The sequence below is a fragment of the Bombus pyrosoma genome, linkage group LG9 (assembly GCF_014825855.1).
Source record: "Bombus pyrosoma isolate SC7728 linkage group LG9, ASM1482585v1, whole genome shotgun sequence".
In the NCBI taxonomy this organism is placed as follows: domain Eukaryota; kingdom Metazoa; phylum Arthropoda; class Insecta; order Hymenoptera; family Apidae; genus Bombus; species Bombus pyrosoma.
In genome coordinates this window covers 694758-711844 of record NC_057778.1, presented here as the reverse complement: position 1 = coordinate 711844, position 17087 = coordinate 694758, and the positions used below count along the sequence as shown (strand labels likewise).

Below are 17087 nucleotides of genomic sequence, written 5' to 3'. Positions count from 1 at the left end.
TATATGTCAGCACATATACCTGTTACTAAGCCTTCTATTACGTTAATGCGCTGTATACTCCTTTGTGGTCATATGATCAGTTTGTGAATTGGTATCGAATTTAAGGGAGTGTCTTAATTTTATGGCGATATCTTTCAGAATAAAAATGTTCAAATTATTTTTGTGTTTTGTAGCTGCATTAGTTGCAGGTACGAATTTTATATAACGTTCCAAATGATATTTAAGCTTTAGTTTGTATTCAATTAATTAACAAGGTTCAGGCATTACAATTGCTGTCTTCTTGTTACAGTTAAAGCAAGTGGAGATTTTGTAGTTTTACACAGTCCAAATAGTGTTATGTTCAATGGGAATGAAGAAGTGGAACAAAGCTTGCTTAAAGAAGTATTAGCTGCTGCTCTAGGTTTCACTGTCAAACTGGTGCATCTTTAAGTTATCTTTTATACACCTTCATTTAATATTATTTTCTAAATCTTAATCAAAAGAGTATAAAGAAAGTTAGAAAATTAGATGTAGAATTCTACTATTAAAGATTGTGAAGCATAGAGCTTGTAATAATTAAAATTTTAATTGAATGTTATAATTTTTGTTATTATAGAGAGGAATATGGAGCGGCATTTCTATCACTGATCCATTTAGACTTCCAGAAGCTGTTGTTGCAGTAGCGATAGAAGGAGTAGATTCTTTGGACATACCAAAAGGAAAAAGATTTCCTTTAAATGTGAATGAAGTTGAAGAAACAACATGGCAGGCTCTTAGAGAACGTCTTGAGGAGAGAGACAATGATAATACCTTAGTGAGGATATCTTTAGGTGATGGTTTGGATGCTGTAAGTATTAGCTTTGATAAAATAATAAATCTTTTTAATAAAACTTTATTATAAATAAAGTTTGTGGACGAATATTCTGATTGAAATTGAAATAATTTTTATTCAATACAAATTCAGCTAGGACAATCTGCTCTTGGAGAATTAAAACCCACCCCCATCGATGAAACATCTTTAAGAGCTTTAAGCCTAGGAAAAGAAGAGGACAAAAAGTTCCTTGAAGAAGTACAATTACTCCATGCTATTGCTAACAAAGCGCCTTCAGCAATCAAACCAGATTCAAAGCCTGATATTTATTGGCTTGTTGTATCTTCTTTGCGTCCGATTTTAGATACTTATGGAAGTAATTCAACTGCATCTAGGGAAGCCCTGTCATTGTTGAATAATGCTTTGAATGTTATTCATGATGCATTTATTCAAGCTTATGATGGTCAGGTAGGAATCCTTTATAACATTTCTAAAAACTGTTGATATATATAGATACATTATGTTTATTATATTGTGTAATATACTAGAATCTAATAAAAATTTTTTTTTATTCAGGTATTGATTGTGGCATTCACAAATGATGCAACTAAGGTACATCATATCCGTTCAGTAACTTTAGACAGGCAAAAACGGGATGCTCCAGATACGGTTTGTATTTAAAGTTATATACGTTTATAAAATAAACTCGTAATTATAAATAACAAAGATACGAGTTAAATACACCGTATGAAATTCGGTCAAATTGATTTCTTCAAATTTTGCATATTTCAAGATATCAATTTTCTCTATTAATTCTTCCTATTATAAAGCGACATTTTTCAAGTCAGGGATCGTAGAAAAATTAATATTGAAAATTAGAGGCTTATACATGACCTTATAAATTCGCAAAATTTGAAAAAGGATCGATTGAAAATCATTTTACATGTTTATTAAATCAGTAACTAACCGATATTTCATAGAAAAATGAGAAGAAACTATATATTTCAGTAAGTGTGTGCATTTATCCAAATATGTTTTTCATAAAATATTACAGTTAATAGACCATGCGTAATTTCATGTATAATATTCAGCAATGTTGATGCTACAAATGTATTGTGCGCAAATAAATAAAACATAGAATAAATTTATTTGATATTAAATACTACTTCTCTCTATGGAACTTAAGATTTGTAAGCAAGTAGCAAATGTGAATAATAAATTACTTCATTTATCTAGCACTTTCGAAAATCTGGGAAGTCGGTATTATGATTTTAAGTTAAGTAAAAACAACATTTGTATAAAATATAAAACAAGATCATTAGAATGAATATTATCTTTTTTCCAGACATGACCGAATTTACGAAAATATATTTTAAATCTTCTATTTATTTTTGCATGAAAAATAAGTTTATATGCATTTGTACTATCAATACTGCCATATCCTGTAACCATTTATTTAATGAAACAACTGTTTGCATTTATAATGTATGTTAATATCATCTAATATAAACTAAACAACAATTTTATGAAAGGATTTGAACAACACCTTATATATAGCTTTTGTAATACATTTGATATATTATATTCTAGCTTTTGAAGAAGCTGTTGATAAAGATGGCAAATTGGATCTACATTTCTCTAACATACTGTACTTATCCGACTTATTTGTTGGATTGGATATAATGAAAATTTGTTGATAAAATAATATTAGGTTCACAATATTAGGATATGACTATTTGTAACACATCCGAAACTAGCTGTGCTCCATGTTGAAACCGAGTTTTGTGATGAAAAGATTTCAAACTGTCACTGATAAATGTTTTTAATTTACGTAAATAATGATTTCACATTCGCATTACAAGTACAATAAAAGTTATGTCAGAATATCCAATGATTGTGTCTAACACCTATATATTTTATAGGCTAATAGAACTAAAAATCTAGAATCTGCTTCGGAAGCTAAACGGATGAATAATAGTACAATATTTAATAACAACAACAATAATGATAACTATAATAATAATAATAATAATAATAATATGATAAAGGTACGTTCGTATTGTTGCATGAACAGATATTCTATTGAAACTCAACAAGTGTATAAAAGTAGAGATAGCTTTTTGCATGATTTTCAAACATGCTAATGAACTATGCAGACGATATTTATGATTCAAAACATTTCCTTGGTATGTTAAATTACCAAGAAATATTCAACATTTGATTTTCTACAGAATATACAAAAACAAATTTCAAATTAATATATTAATACATTTTCTTTTAACAAACAGAGCACAATATTCATTGAATTACTGATTTTATTAAACTTTTACATATTTATAGGTACTATATAATATTATATATATCGGAACAGCGGGATTACAAATTTCAGTCAGAATTTTCCCAATTTTTCATCACAACCACTGATGGTTGTTATTAACAGTAATAACATCTTTTGATGTTATGAAATGAAAAGCAATGTAGTCAAGCCTTACGCTGACTGTTGCTAGTAGTTGACATTCCATTCAGTGCTATTAGTTGTTCAATGCCCTTATTAATGACTTCAATCCATGGTGCGAACAAGCGGTCGACGATCACCAATCGCGATCACTAGTATTCGCGACGAACTTTTAAATTTATGTGAAATATTTAAGTTTCCTAGGAAATAAAACGGATTCATAAAGGAATAGGCAAAACTATCAAAATGAAAGATAATGGCGACAAATTTATGTTGGTTATCTAGCACGGCATCAGGCGAAATAGGAGAGAACACTTAAGGTTCAATGAACTATAAATTCTGGTTCTGGTTTTGTTAGTTTAACTGGAAGGCATAGGAAATTGTTATTCTCATGTATTCATGTATTCTTATATTTGTTGATTCTTCTTTTTATTATCTACATATTTGGTGATGTAATAGGATAGCATAATCTCTGTTTTGTTGCTCGATTATAAAAATCTACAATATTAGGATTGCTCTGACAATTAGCGTAGGGCATATTCAGTCACTGAACTATCTTACTACGTAAAATAAAATATATGATTTAATTTGAAATGAAGATTAGAAACGAATAATTTTTAGTAAATAATACATTTTGTGAAAAGGCATAATAGATGCCTGGATATTAACTTTCACAGTAGTCGTCATAAGTTCAAACACGATATAAGGAGCCGAATAAAATGTCCACTCTACACAATGTTCACAATATTATCGAACGTATACAGAATCCAAAATCGACAACTACTGTGACTACCAATAAATTAGGTTTGGATTATTTGAGTTGTGCAACAATGTGTTGCTTACATAAACACATGTACTTATAGCAAGATGATCAACGAGGTGAAAAGAAAAAGATAGAAGACGAAGAGGATTCGAATACAAGTAATAATAACACTAGCACAAACTACAGTGATATGAATAATTCTACTGCAAATAGCGATACTCGTGATGATAGTGGAATCAGTGAGAATCAGGATATGACTAATATGGATATATATTCCAACACACAATATATAGGACAGGTATCACGAAACCCCTTAACATGCATTCTAAAGTTTTAATTTGCATATTATTTGACAATTTATAATTTATACGCATTTTATCAAACGAAAATTAGGGATACGCTTATTGGAGGAATGTTCGATATGTATCCCCATTTATTTTAGCGATATACTTCAATGTAAAAGAATATTCTTTAGCTTTTATATTTTGTTAGCATACAGATCTAATATTTTACTCGATAGTCTTTTCGTTACGAGACATGTATACAATTTTATGTATGCCTTTGTTAAATTGTGTATGATTTCGATAAATATCCATATGATTCGGGGTGTCTTATTTGAATGAAATAAATCGAGATACTTATAACATGATAAATAAAATTGAAAATTATGAGCAGCTTAAAAATTCGAGTAGAACCTTAGGGCATGTTTTTGACAATGAGTGCCTGAAAGCCGTGCGAGTGCGGATACGGGTACAGAATACGTTGTCTTCCACGTTACCCGTGGAAAATGCTTTCAAACGAGAGTTCATATTATTCTATATTATTGGACAGTACATTAAAGTATTCCATTAATCAAGAATATTACTTACATTGACACCACATACTTCTTTTACTTCTATGATTTTAAGGTTTATTATTCAACAATCACGCATAACACATCTCATTTTTAATCGCAATATTTAAGAATCTTTTTTTTTTTTATTTCAATTTCTATTACAGTAAAAGGTACGTGTGCGTATCTCGGAGGGCTGCGATCTTTTCATATAACGTGAATGAATAATTTTGGATGCTATAAAATGATAAATATAATAAAATGAAATACATTAATATGTAGTTCGTTACGTTTACTTGTTTTATGTATTTAAACCTACAACAAGTCTAATGTAAGCTACTACGTTAACTACTAATAACTTTACTTTAGTTTTATTTGAAATAAAGCACGTCTTCATTGAATCATTATCATTCAATATGCTACACGTATTTCATACCTAATATACTGACTGAAATATTTTATTCTTAAATTACACGACATTACTAAAAGAGAAACGTAAAACATTTCACATAATCATCGCATAATGAATGTAGATATAATCGTTAAAGTAAAGGATGTACGTGGTTTCAGTTTGCCAAATATTATTCACACGCTTATAAAAATTTATCGAAAGCTTTAGAGTCGCACCGCTTCTTATTAAATGCTTGTTGCCGATAGTTCAGTTTCTTTGGATGTATATTTAATCACATACTCGTGTTTCATGTGCAATGCTTCTATCCATTGTTATCAATTTCATCGCTTCATTTTTTTAAGTGGCATATATTAGAATTATGTTAGAATTTCGCAGGTATTTGAATATTTGGATGTTGATCGTTTAGATTTAAGAAATATTAGAATTTCTTTCTCGTTGTTTCATAAAATGAATACTTCGCGAGTATTTGTCGAGTTAAGTGAATCACCAGGTAGATAATAATAATATTTCTTAATTATCTTGTAATTGTAAAGTTGTTTGATTGTATTATTACTCGGTAAGATGCATGCTGATCTTATAGTAGAAAAACATAATACGAATAATATCTTAATACGTTTTGTACTAAATAATTTAGTCACACCTTGAAGCTAAAATTTTGCTTTTATCGATCAACGTGGTCCACCAATGTTGCACGATGTACGAAACGTATTAAATAAACAAAAATATATCATTTACAAAGTATAATAGGCACAAAACACAAGACTTTTGTAAAATTTATGTTTACACCAGCTACATTTTATATAATACTAAAAACACTTGTTAATTGCTAATATTACACGATTTAGAACACATTTAATAAATGCATCAGTTTTCTTGCAGCTATACTGCTGCAATAATGTGTAATATGTAATATTTTACACATGAAGATTTTTGTTCCAGGACGTAACGATTCGCTCGCGCTCGAAAGACTACACGGAAAATTATCCCATTATCTTTAATATCCTCTTATGGTTTGGAGTTGTTTTTGTCTTTTCACTGTTTGCTATTTGCAGTACGTAATAATTTTTCGTTTATTATCATTATTATTTTATCAAATAATATATACAAGTATTGTTTTAACTTTGATTTATTACGAAAACAGTTGCCATTTCGCAAATGGATCCAGGCCGAGATTCTATAATATACAGGATGACTTCTAATCGTATGAAGAAGGATAATTAAATGTAAATACAAGCTAAACATATAACAATGAAAAGAATGTTCTGCATATAATCTGTACTTAATTTATCGATGATTCGTATGATATGCATCTAAAATTTCACTTCGAATCAATGTGGTATCATTTTGTATCCTAAAGATGTAACGAATCACTATGATATACTCATATGTAAAATGTGTATTTGTAAACGGTCAATCATTAATATTAATCGTTCAACTTAGTGTAAACAATGTCTGGTATTCTTTGTTGCATATTACATTTAACCAATAAACGATTACTAAATCATACTCGTAGAATAACAATAAAAATGTTCGAAGTAGATCAAATTTGTCATAAACGAGTACAAATAATAGCAGAACATGTATGCAAATGTGTAGTTATATAAAATAATGTTACGAAAGTTAAGTTGAGCTTTCTATTACCTAAAGTAATGAATAATTATAAAACAGATCATACCATATTATATTATGACCTTAGAGATTTAACAAATTTTGAAGTTTGAACTGTTCTTAAATATTATGAAAATTGTATCGAAAGAATCAATGAGTTAATCTGTAAATTTTTATCTGACAAATATTAAATCGAATTATGCGGTACTGATTGGTAATCTTGATTTTTATAAATCGGTGTTATCTCGCGAAGCGATATCCTTTTTATACATATACAAATTTTGACTAAGAAACTGCACATATTTATTGCACAAGAAACAGTTACCAAATATATTATATCTTCGGTATACTTTATTTTATAGGTTTACTTTGTGATTGAAATTAGTTTGTACGATCTCGCATTTGTATCAATTTTCATTTAGAAAATTTTGTTAGTTCAATAACAGTATTTTCATGAAAATGAAAGCTATGAAAACTATAATAAGCCCGTGTCAGTATACATATAGATCATTCCATAGGAATACTGTATTAATATAATATATAAATAATGATGTATTATAAATTAATATATATAACAGACAAACAAAAGATTTTTTTACAGCTTCTTTCTTTGACTAATTAAGAGTTTATTGTGCATTGTATATTAAAGAAAATCCCCTTTTTCCTGCTCCATTTTTCCTACAGTAGTAATATACTTTGCAAGTCAGTCATAATTCGTAACTCGTGACATTTGTGTATCTTATGCCAGATGACAACTATTATTGCAACAAGTGGAGATTTTCAGTATGTATATATTAACCGTGAAACAACGTCGCTAATTACTGTTTTAAATCGTTCCACGGTGATTCACAATCTTTTCGATCATAATTGCATCCAATCACTACGCGATATTAACATAAGTACATAATCTGATCTTTTGTTCTCTTTGTTTCCTCCGAAGTCAACTAATTGTAAAAATCATTCCATGTCAAATCAATCGCTTTAATACTCGATGCCTGAGATTTTCTTTAAGGCGGAGCATGTTGTAGCTTATATCATATGATTCAAGTTATCAGTTTTTGCTGACTTTTATGAAAGCCACCAGCATAAAAGAATTTTTATATCCGTAACTATTACACGTAAAAACATTCCTTTCTTTTTAATTACAATTACAAGAGATTATTCTTCTCGTTTGGCTCATTTTACGAAGCTAAGAAGAATACTTTTACTTTGCAATGCTGATCCCTGATTCACCTCTGAACGCTCTGTTAAAAAATTTGAAAAAAATATTTTCATATTCCGTGGACTTTTTTTTCCTTGCGAATTACGCTATCTTGCTTTTTAATCACACTTCAAAATTGTAGTCATAACAGACAGAGATAGCGTATAACGATTCAAGTAAGCGCAAACACTCGCCTACGATAAACTCGGAAAAATCGAATGTCCTTTAACGAATAGTTAAAAAAAACAAGATCCAAGCTACGCTCGCAATCAGACGAATATTTTCAGCCTTTCCTTTTTTCCGTTCTATCCTTTTCACTTCTGATATATGTTCTATATAGTATTGGTCTATTCCATCAATCTACTCAAACCTTCAAAGAAACGTTTGTCGACACAACACTGACATTATCGATATTCTTATACGAAGTCTCGTAGCTTTGAAAGTTTCGAATATCTAAACTGAATAGTAATCGAGTAATTCGAACATTAAAATAGTTCGACTATTTTAGCAAGCTCGAGAGAATTCAACCTAGTCGAACGATTTCGACAATTTAAACGTCCGAATAATATAATAGCTCGAAGTTAGATTGTTAAAACAATAAATTTTATTACAAGACGCAAGAACAGAGGTTACCTTGTGCCTCTCCACTGTACGTTCTTGAAGGTTTAGCCCCCACCTTCACGATCCCCACTCGAATATACCTTTAGTTTCCCACCAAACTATACACCTGTCGTTACAGGTAAGAAGGAGCAGTGGTTTCTGTCACTTACGTTGAATCCGGCTTAATGGATGTAGGGTAGTGTTGATTTGCAAAGTTTCCGTCACACATGCGTCAAGTTTTGTTATTCGAAAATTACAATAGTTGTTTACCACGTGGTTCGTGATCATTCAGGCATCTTTCGATAAGTGAACTCCAAGCTGTTGTTGTGAAAATACTTATCATTTGAATGAACAGCAGAGAGAAAAAGGACTCACGTTCCTTTATTTTCTCGTCCTTCGTAGTTGTTTTTGTTGACTCTTCCTTTCATTGGTAATATGAAAACAATTCTGTGAATCGGCAATCTCTATGATAACTGTTACGGCCAGTGACGAGGAATATGGTGATTTTAAATGCGAATTTCCAGAGATATGGTGCAAGGTATTGTGTTTACAGCTGTTAATATGATTGAAAGGAATAGGAACAATTTAATAATCTTTTAATAATATCGTTCGTTTCTGGAAGAATCGAATGAAGTATTTTATTCTATATTTCGATGTGTTATGCGTAGAGACAAGCACGAATGAAAGAAAAATAATGAGAGCGATGTAAAAACCATTTACAATTATTTTTGCGAACCACATTTTCAAAGGCGAGATAAAATTATTTCCACCAAATTAACTACTGTTAATAGTATTATGTCGTATCTTCGAACTACTGTGCTCTAATGTTGAACGAATTTTTAAGAGCACTATCAGTACATCTTTATAAAATAAAATTGTTTGCACAGCAGGAAATCAAGCTATCATTATTAATTTTAATTAAAACCGAGCTCTAAATTGAAAACTATCAGTAATGTGCTATGTCACATCTTTCAACTATTGAACTCTAATGTATTCGAAAAATATGTTAGCAACAAGGAAAACTATAAATGGAATTCATTGATATCAACGTTGCAAGGATCGAAGATAAACTGATGGATCAACGGAAGAATTAAAAGTATAATATCGATCAACAGAATTTTCCACGAACAGTGTGATTCTATACTCTTAAAGAAGAATATCGGATAAAACTAACAAAAGAAATAATCTTTATTATCCAGTTGCATCTTCGTGTTCTTTTGTCGTCGCATATCTTTCGACAGAATATTTTACTCGTAATTGAATACAATCAAACAATCAGGCCGCTATTGTGTAAGAGAAACGTAATTGTTGCTTTACATATAAAACATAGAAGAGATAAAGATGATTTTTGAGGAAAATGTGCGCGCATTTCGAGAAACAACTACGATGTTATCAACAATGCGGTATCTTTGCTGGCCATCTGTATCTTCAAGAAGCCGGAAAATCGGAGTTCGTAACTTTGGCTTTACGTAACACAGTCTGCGACGTCTAGACTCTTTCAAGGTTATGCTATGGCCCGCAGGAAGCGCTGTGTTAATGTGCCTGGGATTATAGTATCATAACAAGAGTTCAGATTAACAGTAGGTAGCTTTCTTTGTATCAGTCGCAATACATACTCGGGGAAGTGATTTCCGTATAGATTCAAGAATTACCACAAACCGCCAGAGTGATACATCAATCTATGTATGTTTAATAAAAATAGCGAATAATGAGACACGAATCTGCAATATTACTTATTCTGGTTGAGCTCTAAAGGTCAAGCAAGAACATTGTAAAACATGTGATAGAGTTTGTTAAAAGAAAATTTGTATTCGTTTGGCCGTCGCACATCCTGTGAAAACAAGCATTCAAGTCTACTTCATTTTGTGCACGTTAAACACATTATGCATGTTAAATAAATGAAAGAAGAATTCTTATTCCGCGCGTGTAGGTATGTATGATTTATGCGCGTTCCACGTTTTCACGTGTAAAATAATTGACGCGGAAAATATTCTAGTTACACGTGGAATTCGTAACACGGGAGATTATATTGTAACCTGTTATTTTCATTGAATCACTAGTCGATTAAAATCGGAACATCTCAACCGTTGCAAAACAGTATAACTTTTATTGAAAACATTCCTAACGTTTTAAACGAAGAAAGTAATTGTTATTAGGAAAGAAGTGATTAAAAGATTTGGAAAAGGATATGTGATAAAGAATCTCGTGGGCAATTGTGAGTTATTGACGTCAAAGTTATTATCGCTAGATATCGAAAACAAGAAGTTAGAAAGGACAGTGACGATTAGTTGTTCCCCAAGTGCCAGAATACGGATCTACAATTATTCAACATCTGATAGTACAGCGATGAGCGTGAAAATCGTCGTGAGTGTGACGGAGATTGCAGACATGAGTTCTAAGGATCGTTACGTGATCGAAGGGGTAGGTAAGTCTGTATCCAAAATGATCACCATTATCTTTATTAAATATTCTTCTAATAATATTAATTGCTTAAACAGATTATGTGTTTTATAAGTTTAATACATGAGCATAATTATAAACGCAATATTTCATGCCTACACTCGGATGTAGACTCGGATTAAGTTATGTTACGCTAATTATCATAATTATTTTTAGATGATAATTGAAGAATAGATTCGGCAATTTAATCTTGTAAAAACAGTCTGCACGAGAGATTAAAAAAATAAAATTTCTCTTTTATGTTTAACAACGATATTTCAAAATCTAAAACTAATATGCTTGTCGATATTTCTTCTGTGTATTTTTGATACTACGACACAATACATGAACTTTTTAAATTTGTTATCCTTTGTTATACGTTTTTTTTTTAAAATATGACGATTATCTTTCGTTAACACGATTCAATAGATATATTAACATTAATTAATATGTTTATTTACATTTTCAGAACATAAATTCTTGTCTGTGAAATATTTTGTTCTTTTCTTATCTCGAGGCAATTATTTCGTAATACTTCTGTCGCTCTTTTTTGTATATAACTTGTTTGTAATGATTAATGTGAAGTAGCAATGTATTTCAAGTATTTGCATCGAATGTTACATTGTTAACTTACCGCTTTGTGTTTAGGCCACTGGAAAATTTCAGCATTCAATTATAGCACAGGAAAATGCTGTTTATCTATGTGTCTCTGAAGATTTTTATGTCAGACAAAACTAATAAAAAGAACATACTTTAATGTTTAAATACAAATTTTCTATATCGAATAATATTTTTACCTATTTCTTTCACAAAGATTTCCTAAGTTGAGAAAAATTTCCTCAGTAAAGAATTTCCTCCAATCTTGTTTTTATTTGGAAAAAACGTAACAATGAATCACTTGATATCATTAAGCGTATTAGTTTACATAAGAAACTGAAATACTTGGAAGATATTTGTAATATTCCTTATTTTAAACCAGTTTCTAATTAGTTTAATACCGTAGTATCTATACATACGTAAAAACCAGAAATATAGCTATCGGCAGTTTTCAAGTTTAAACTTAATTACTAAATCATATCTGTTTTCCATTCGATTATTCTATGTAAATTATATGGTCTTGTTGTAAAATGGACAAAATTTAGCTTATCTAAATTATTGTTGATAAAGTATCATGTTATTTCTTTCATAACAAAATACTTTTCATGGTCGCTAAGAACACTTAAATGTCTAAAAGACTATCCAAGGTAATAAATTCGTTATTGTTCGCCGTTAAAAAAAATCCAATTATATCTGCCTTAAAACATTTAAGTTATAGATGAATTTAATGGCAGTATCAATCATTTGGAAATATTAATGGTCAGGCGATGACTATTATATTATATAAAATATTAGGTTCTTCGGGAAGTTTCTTTCGTTTCATAAGGTGATGATAGATGAACAACAATTTCTGTTTTATATTATTTTATTGAATTAGATGTGACCCATTTCGTTCTATTTCTATTATTATGTTCGTACATAATTCAATAAACTAATATAAATCAAAAAATATTGTGCGTCTGTGATTTCCTTACAAAACGAAAGAAACATTTCAGACAGCTTAATAAAATCTAAGAAAAACGTACAGTCAGTGTCAGAAATCTTCGTACATTCTCTAAGAAGGTCATTTTCATTTAAATAAAACATACATATATGCATAACGTTGTATAATAAGATATTTATTTATGCATATAGAACAATAATAAAATAGTTCTTATAGCTCTGCAGTGTAATTTCATTTTAGCATTCTGTTTTGATAGAAATGACCTTTTTATGGAGTGTAGGAACATTTTTATAGGTGCCTGTGTATAAACAACAAACTACGGGTTTCGTATAAATTATTTTTTTATAACCATTTACGTCAAGAAATACAGAACATGCACACGACAGCAACATTTTGCATAATTGATGGTAACCTGGACAATTTTTGAATATTGTCAATGGCCTTTTATTTGCCTTGCAAGTGTTACAAGCAATGGTAATCGCTGGTTGCGCGTGACTTGCGCGTCATTATGGACTTGTCCCTAAGGCGGTTAAATTCAATGATTTAGGGTGATGTACGCAATTGGTACAATCGACAATTTGTTACAGTGCTTATGGTGTCAAACTTTTGAAATATCGACTTACCATGCTGTTGTCAAAGAGTCGTACAGTTTGAGTGATCTAAGAATGATGAATATACCATGGGTATTATAGAGCTTAACTGGGACTTGCTTATTACAGTGTTTAACCGATCTTGCTGCGTAGAATCAGCGATGAAGTTATGTAACGGTCTTCTAAAAGAATGTGCCCCCAATTCATGCCACTTTCGTGCTCGAAAATTGGGCTGAAAACGCGGATTGCAAAGTAAACGTGCTTGCTTTTAATATAAGAAATCAGTTGTCCTGAACAATTGAATCAATGCATAACGTGCCCGAAAAATCGTTTAATTTAACCATCATTCAACGAAGGTTGGATAACTGCTGTCGAATATTTTATTTTCTAACGATAAAGCAAACCAAATAGGAGACTGAATGTATTGTATATAGGAAATAAAATGCTTCATACAGTTTGATAGAATAATAACACATAAATATAATCTAAAATGTAATAATGGTGAAATATCTACGATGAGCCAAAATTGAGCCATCCTTCGTCACCTGAGTGGTGATTCTGTGAATTGTTAATTACAAAAAGAATAATTTGCATATTCTTTCGTGGCTGTCACTTATTGTTGGCTATCATCTGGCTGTTGTCTACATTTTATGGGGTTGTTTGATGAAGGTCAAGTATATTATATGGTGATGTGGCGTCCAACGATAATTACAATGTTCACTGTAGTGCAATTTAGGTATACTGACGTGTCAGGGTCATTTTTCGAGCAGCAATCGAGGGAAATCGTTTCCCTTGATGCGTACTTGAGTGTTTTGCCGCGTAAAATTACTTGCAAGATTGAAATTTAAGAAGCTTAAAGATAATTCTCTTAAGCCACTGTCCTGCTAAAAAAAAAAAGAGAAAAAAGAAAAGAAAAATACTCTAGCAGGGATTATATTAGGCAATTTAAGATTATCCTATATTCACAAATACCTTGAACAGAAGCATTGAAAAAGTTTCTGATTCATTTCTTTAATAATATTTCTCGAAATATTTTCATTTTGTTTTACGGTTCAAGATCAATTCGAAATCATAATACCTTATTAAAATCCAATGGTTTCAATTTAATAAGGTATAACGATGATATTGAATCGATCTTCGATTTATTAAAATTCAATGATTCGAAATCAATGAGGTATAATGATATTGAATTGATCTCGAATTGATCTACGATGTTGCGGTTAAAAAGAAGAAGTACGCAAGAAAAAAAGAAAAAAGAAAGATAGGCAAAAATCGATATATATATTCACTCAGGTCTTATTAAATACAATGCATTTTCACAAAAACACATTTTGGTAAGATCAATAAATAACAAGTTATTCTAGGTGGCAGTCCTTGTTGACTCACTCTGCGTAAATATCTCATCAATCATGAATTTTCAGATATTTTAGATGTTCATATACAAAAATTTGGAACAATTGATTTATGTAAAATGTACGTTTGATGGATGAAGATCAAACTTTTCCTTATCTTCTGACCGTTGTAAATCATCTGTATATGGTATGAAAATACTGTTTCGTTAATATAAATAATATTATGTAAATAGCGTTATAAATAACATGATATAAATAAAATTATTTACACAATATCAATATTATTCGTATTATATCGCTTAAATACATAATATGTAAAACTACACACACGTTGTTCAAGCGCAGTAAGTGTTGATCTTCGATGAGAAACGCATTGAACGTAAGTACGTTTCCACGCGGAAGATTTTTTGGTGAGTGAAGGTCCTCGAATGCTACTTTTTCTTTTTATCGAATCGAACGTTATACGTGTGTACCGAACGTTTCCATTCGGGCCAAACCAGTTCCGGTCGGATATTATACATCGCGTGTTCCACGTAATTGCAAAATACTGCCTGCTTTATAGAATATCAACAATAATTACGAAATTTATTATTTCACAGGAAGGACAAATTTTTTGTAAGCCATTTCATTAAATTTCTTAATTTAATTTCCAAATTTCTACCGGTTTCAGAATTCGGCTAAATCCAAGTGGAAAGCCAATATTAAAGACAGAATAAAAGAAAGTCATAGCATAAACTAGAAAATTATATAGCTGCGTAATTATTGCGTGTCTAATTCTGCAAAGTGCACAATGTATTTTGCTTTTGTTTATTAATGCAAACACAATAAGAAATATTACCGTGATACAACGATTTTGATGAAATATTGCAGATTCATAGTGTAGCTGAAAATAGTTAACACGTGTCTTTTTTATCGTCAATTGTCTGCATTTAAAAGATGAGAAGAACGGTCGGAAAATTCATGCATTCGGGGAAGTGGTGTTCTCTGAAAGCAACTATGATAGACATTTTACTCGCTTGATTTACGTTATACACTTCAATTTCTTAACAAGGCTAGGAAGTATTATGACTACGTTGGAAAAAGGAAATCCTCGTGGTACAGGAAGTCTGGTTACAGTTCATTGGAGGTTAGTTACTTTTAAATGTCTCGTTGATCAATTTCTTAAGCTATGAAGGATTAGCAAAGAGATATCGCAAGTTCGCAAAGCAGAAAAGGCGGCCAAACTGTGACACAAAATTAGGTTGAAAATTGAAGGTCTGTTTCAGTATATAATATGTAAGTCATGTAAAATAAGAAGTTCACGTCGATAACTATTTGAATTTTTATATCAATGACTTGACTGATGCGAACAAGTATAGAAACATCAAAGCATATTTTACATCAAGTAAAATACAACTACGCGTACCCAACTTGTGCAAAATTACAGAATTATTAAATTCTTGACCAAGTATTGTCGACATTCAAACTGTTGTAAACTTCGTGAAAAAAAAAATCGCATGGCAAACTGTTTGGTCTCATTTTAAGGTTTGAAGCTTACTCTGATGCTTTTATATCGTGTAACGAGCGGGAAAGTGAAGGTACTTTTCTTTTTCGACAATTTGACATTTTCAAATGATTGTATGAAGTTTGCAAAATTTTCTTCGGGATTCGCTTTAAAATGCCTTTGTAAAGCAGAGTCTCCTCTTTACGACGACCTTAAAAAACTTGATGTACGATTTCTTTTTCGCCATTTTATTGCACTTTAAATGAAAAGTCGAGCTGCCGGCATTGGAGTAATAATCCAAGGTACACCGCGAGGAGGTTGCACGGTCGGATTTGTTCCTTGTGTGTGTTAACCGTGTGTAACGTGTTTATAATGCGTATGCTTAGGCTGCGTTAGTGTGTTTGTTTAATGTGCGTATTGTGTATGTTTAATGCGTGTGTAGTATAAAGAGGATTCCACGTTCGATTCTGTCAGAGTCTGGCTCGTCAGGTTCTTGTTAAATGCACTAAATACACACTAAACACACGCGTAGAAACACACGAGATACAAATCCGACCGTGCAAAAATGTATAAAGTATTCAAAGTAGAGCACCTATTATAATATTTAATAAATCGAAAAAATGTCGACTTGCATGTAATTTGCATTAAATATCCCTTTACTTTACTTTACTTTATTTTGCTTTAACTATTTTATATATTTTTGCGTATTGCGTACATTGTATACACGTTTGTACCATTATAAATTTCTGCAAATGTCATTCACGATCTTCTAACGAGGAATTAGTGAGATTATAGAAACTCGAAAGAGTATTTACAGTTGAGTAAATAACAGTTGCGATTGATCAGAAAAATAAATAGCAATGATGTTTCAAAGTGTGTATGTTTAGTGCGTGTCTAATGCAGGCAAAAATCCTTGTCCTATTCTGTCAGAGTCCTCAGGTTCGTTAAGTTCTTGCTAAACGTACTAAACACGCACACTACACATGAGATACAAGTCGGACCGTGGTGTATCTTGGATTATC

At 30.9% G+C, this 17087-nt stretch overlaps 2 protein-coding genes across 5 annotated transcripts in view; both read left to right on the top strand.

The window, feature by feature from the left end:
• The first annotated feature begins 28 nt into the window (after window positions 1-28).
• On the top strand, window positions 29-7067 carry LOC122571232 (renin receptor). 2 transcript variants are annotated; one of them, XM_043734746.1, is made up of 8 exons: window positions 29-188; window positions 290-417; window positions 596-826; window positions 944-1258; window positions 1367-1459; window positions 4109-4306; window positions 6192-6303; window positions 6394-7067. In XM_043734746.1, the coding sequence occupies exons 1-8, from the start codon at window positions 122-124 to the stop codon at window positions 6471-6473; spliced, it is 1224 nt and encodes a 407-aa protein (XP_043590681.1). In that variant the 5' UTR covers window positions 29-121; the 3' UTR covers window positions 6474-7067. The 2 variants fall into 2 exon arrangements, with proteins under 2 accessions (XP_043590681.1, XP_043590682.1); XM_043734747.1 differs by lacking the exon at window positions 4109-4306.
• A 1774-nt stretch (window positions 7068-8841) lies between these two features.
• LOC122571234 overlaps window positions 8842-17087 on the top strand; it is a 66752-nt gene continuing 58506 nt past the window's right edge. Inside the window, exon 1 of one of the 3 annotated variants that reach the window (XM_043734748.1) lies at window positions 8842-11086. In XM_043734748.1, coding sequence (XP_043590683.1) covers window positions 11008-11086 — 79 coding nt within the window. In that variant the 5' untranslated portion in view covers window positions 8842-11007. The remainder of the gene's footprint in view (window positions 11087-17087) is intronic. The other 2 variants (XM_043734749.1, XM_043734753.1) reach the window with 2 other exon arrangements.

Bases quoted from the DNA above. Each gene is read 5' to 3' on its own strand.
- LOC122571232 (XM_043734746.1), top strand. From the start codon at position 122: ATGGCGATATCTTTCAGAATAAAAATGTTCAAATTATTTTTGTGTTTT. The intron at 1,460-4,108 runs GTTTGTATTTAA...ATGTACTTATAG, and splicing joins AACGGGATGCTCCAGATACG to CAAGATGATCAACGAGGTGA. The intron at 6,304-6,393 runs GTACGTAATAAT...TTACGAAAACAG, and splicing joins TTCACTGTTTGCTATTTGCA to TTGCCATTTCGCAAATGGAT.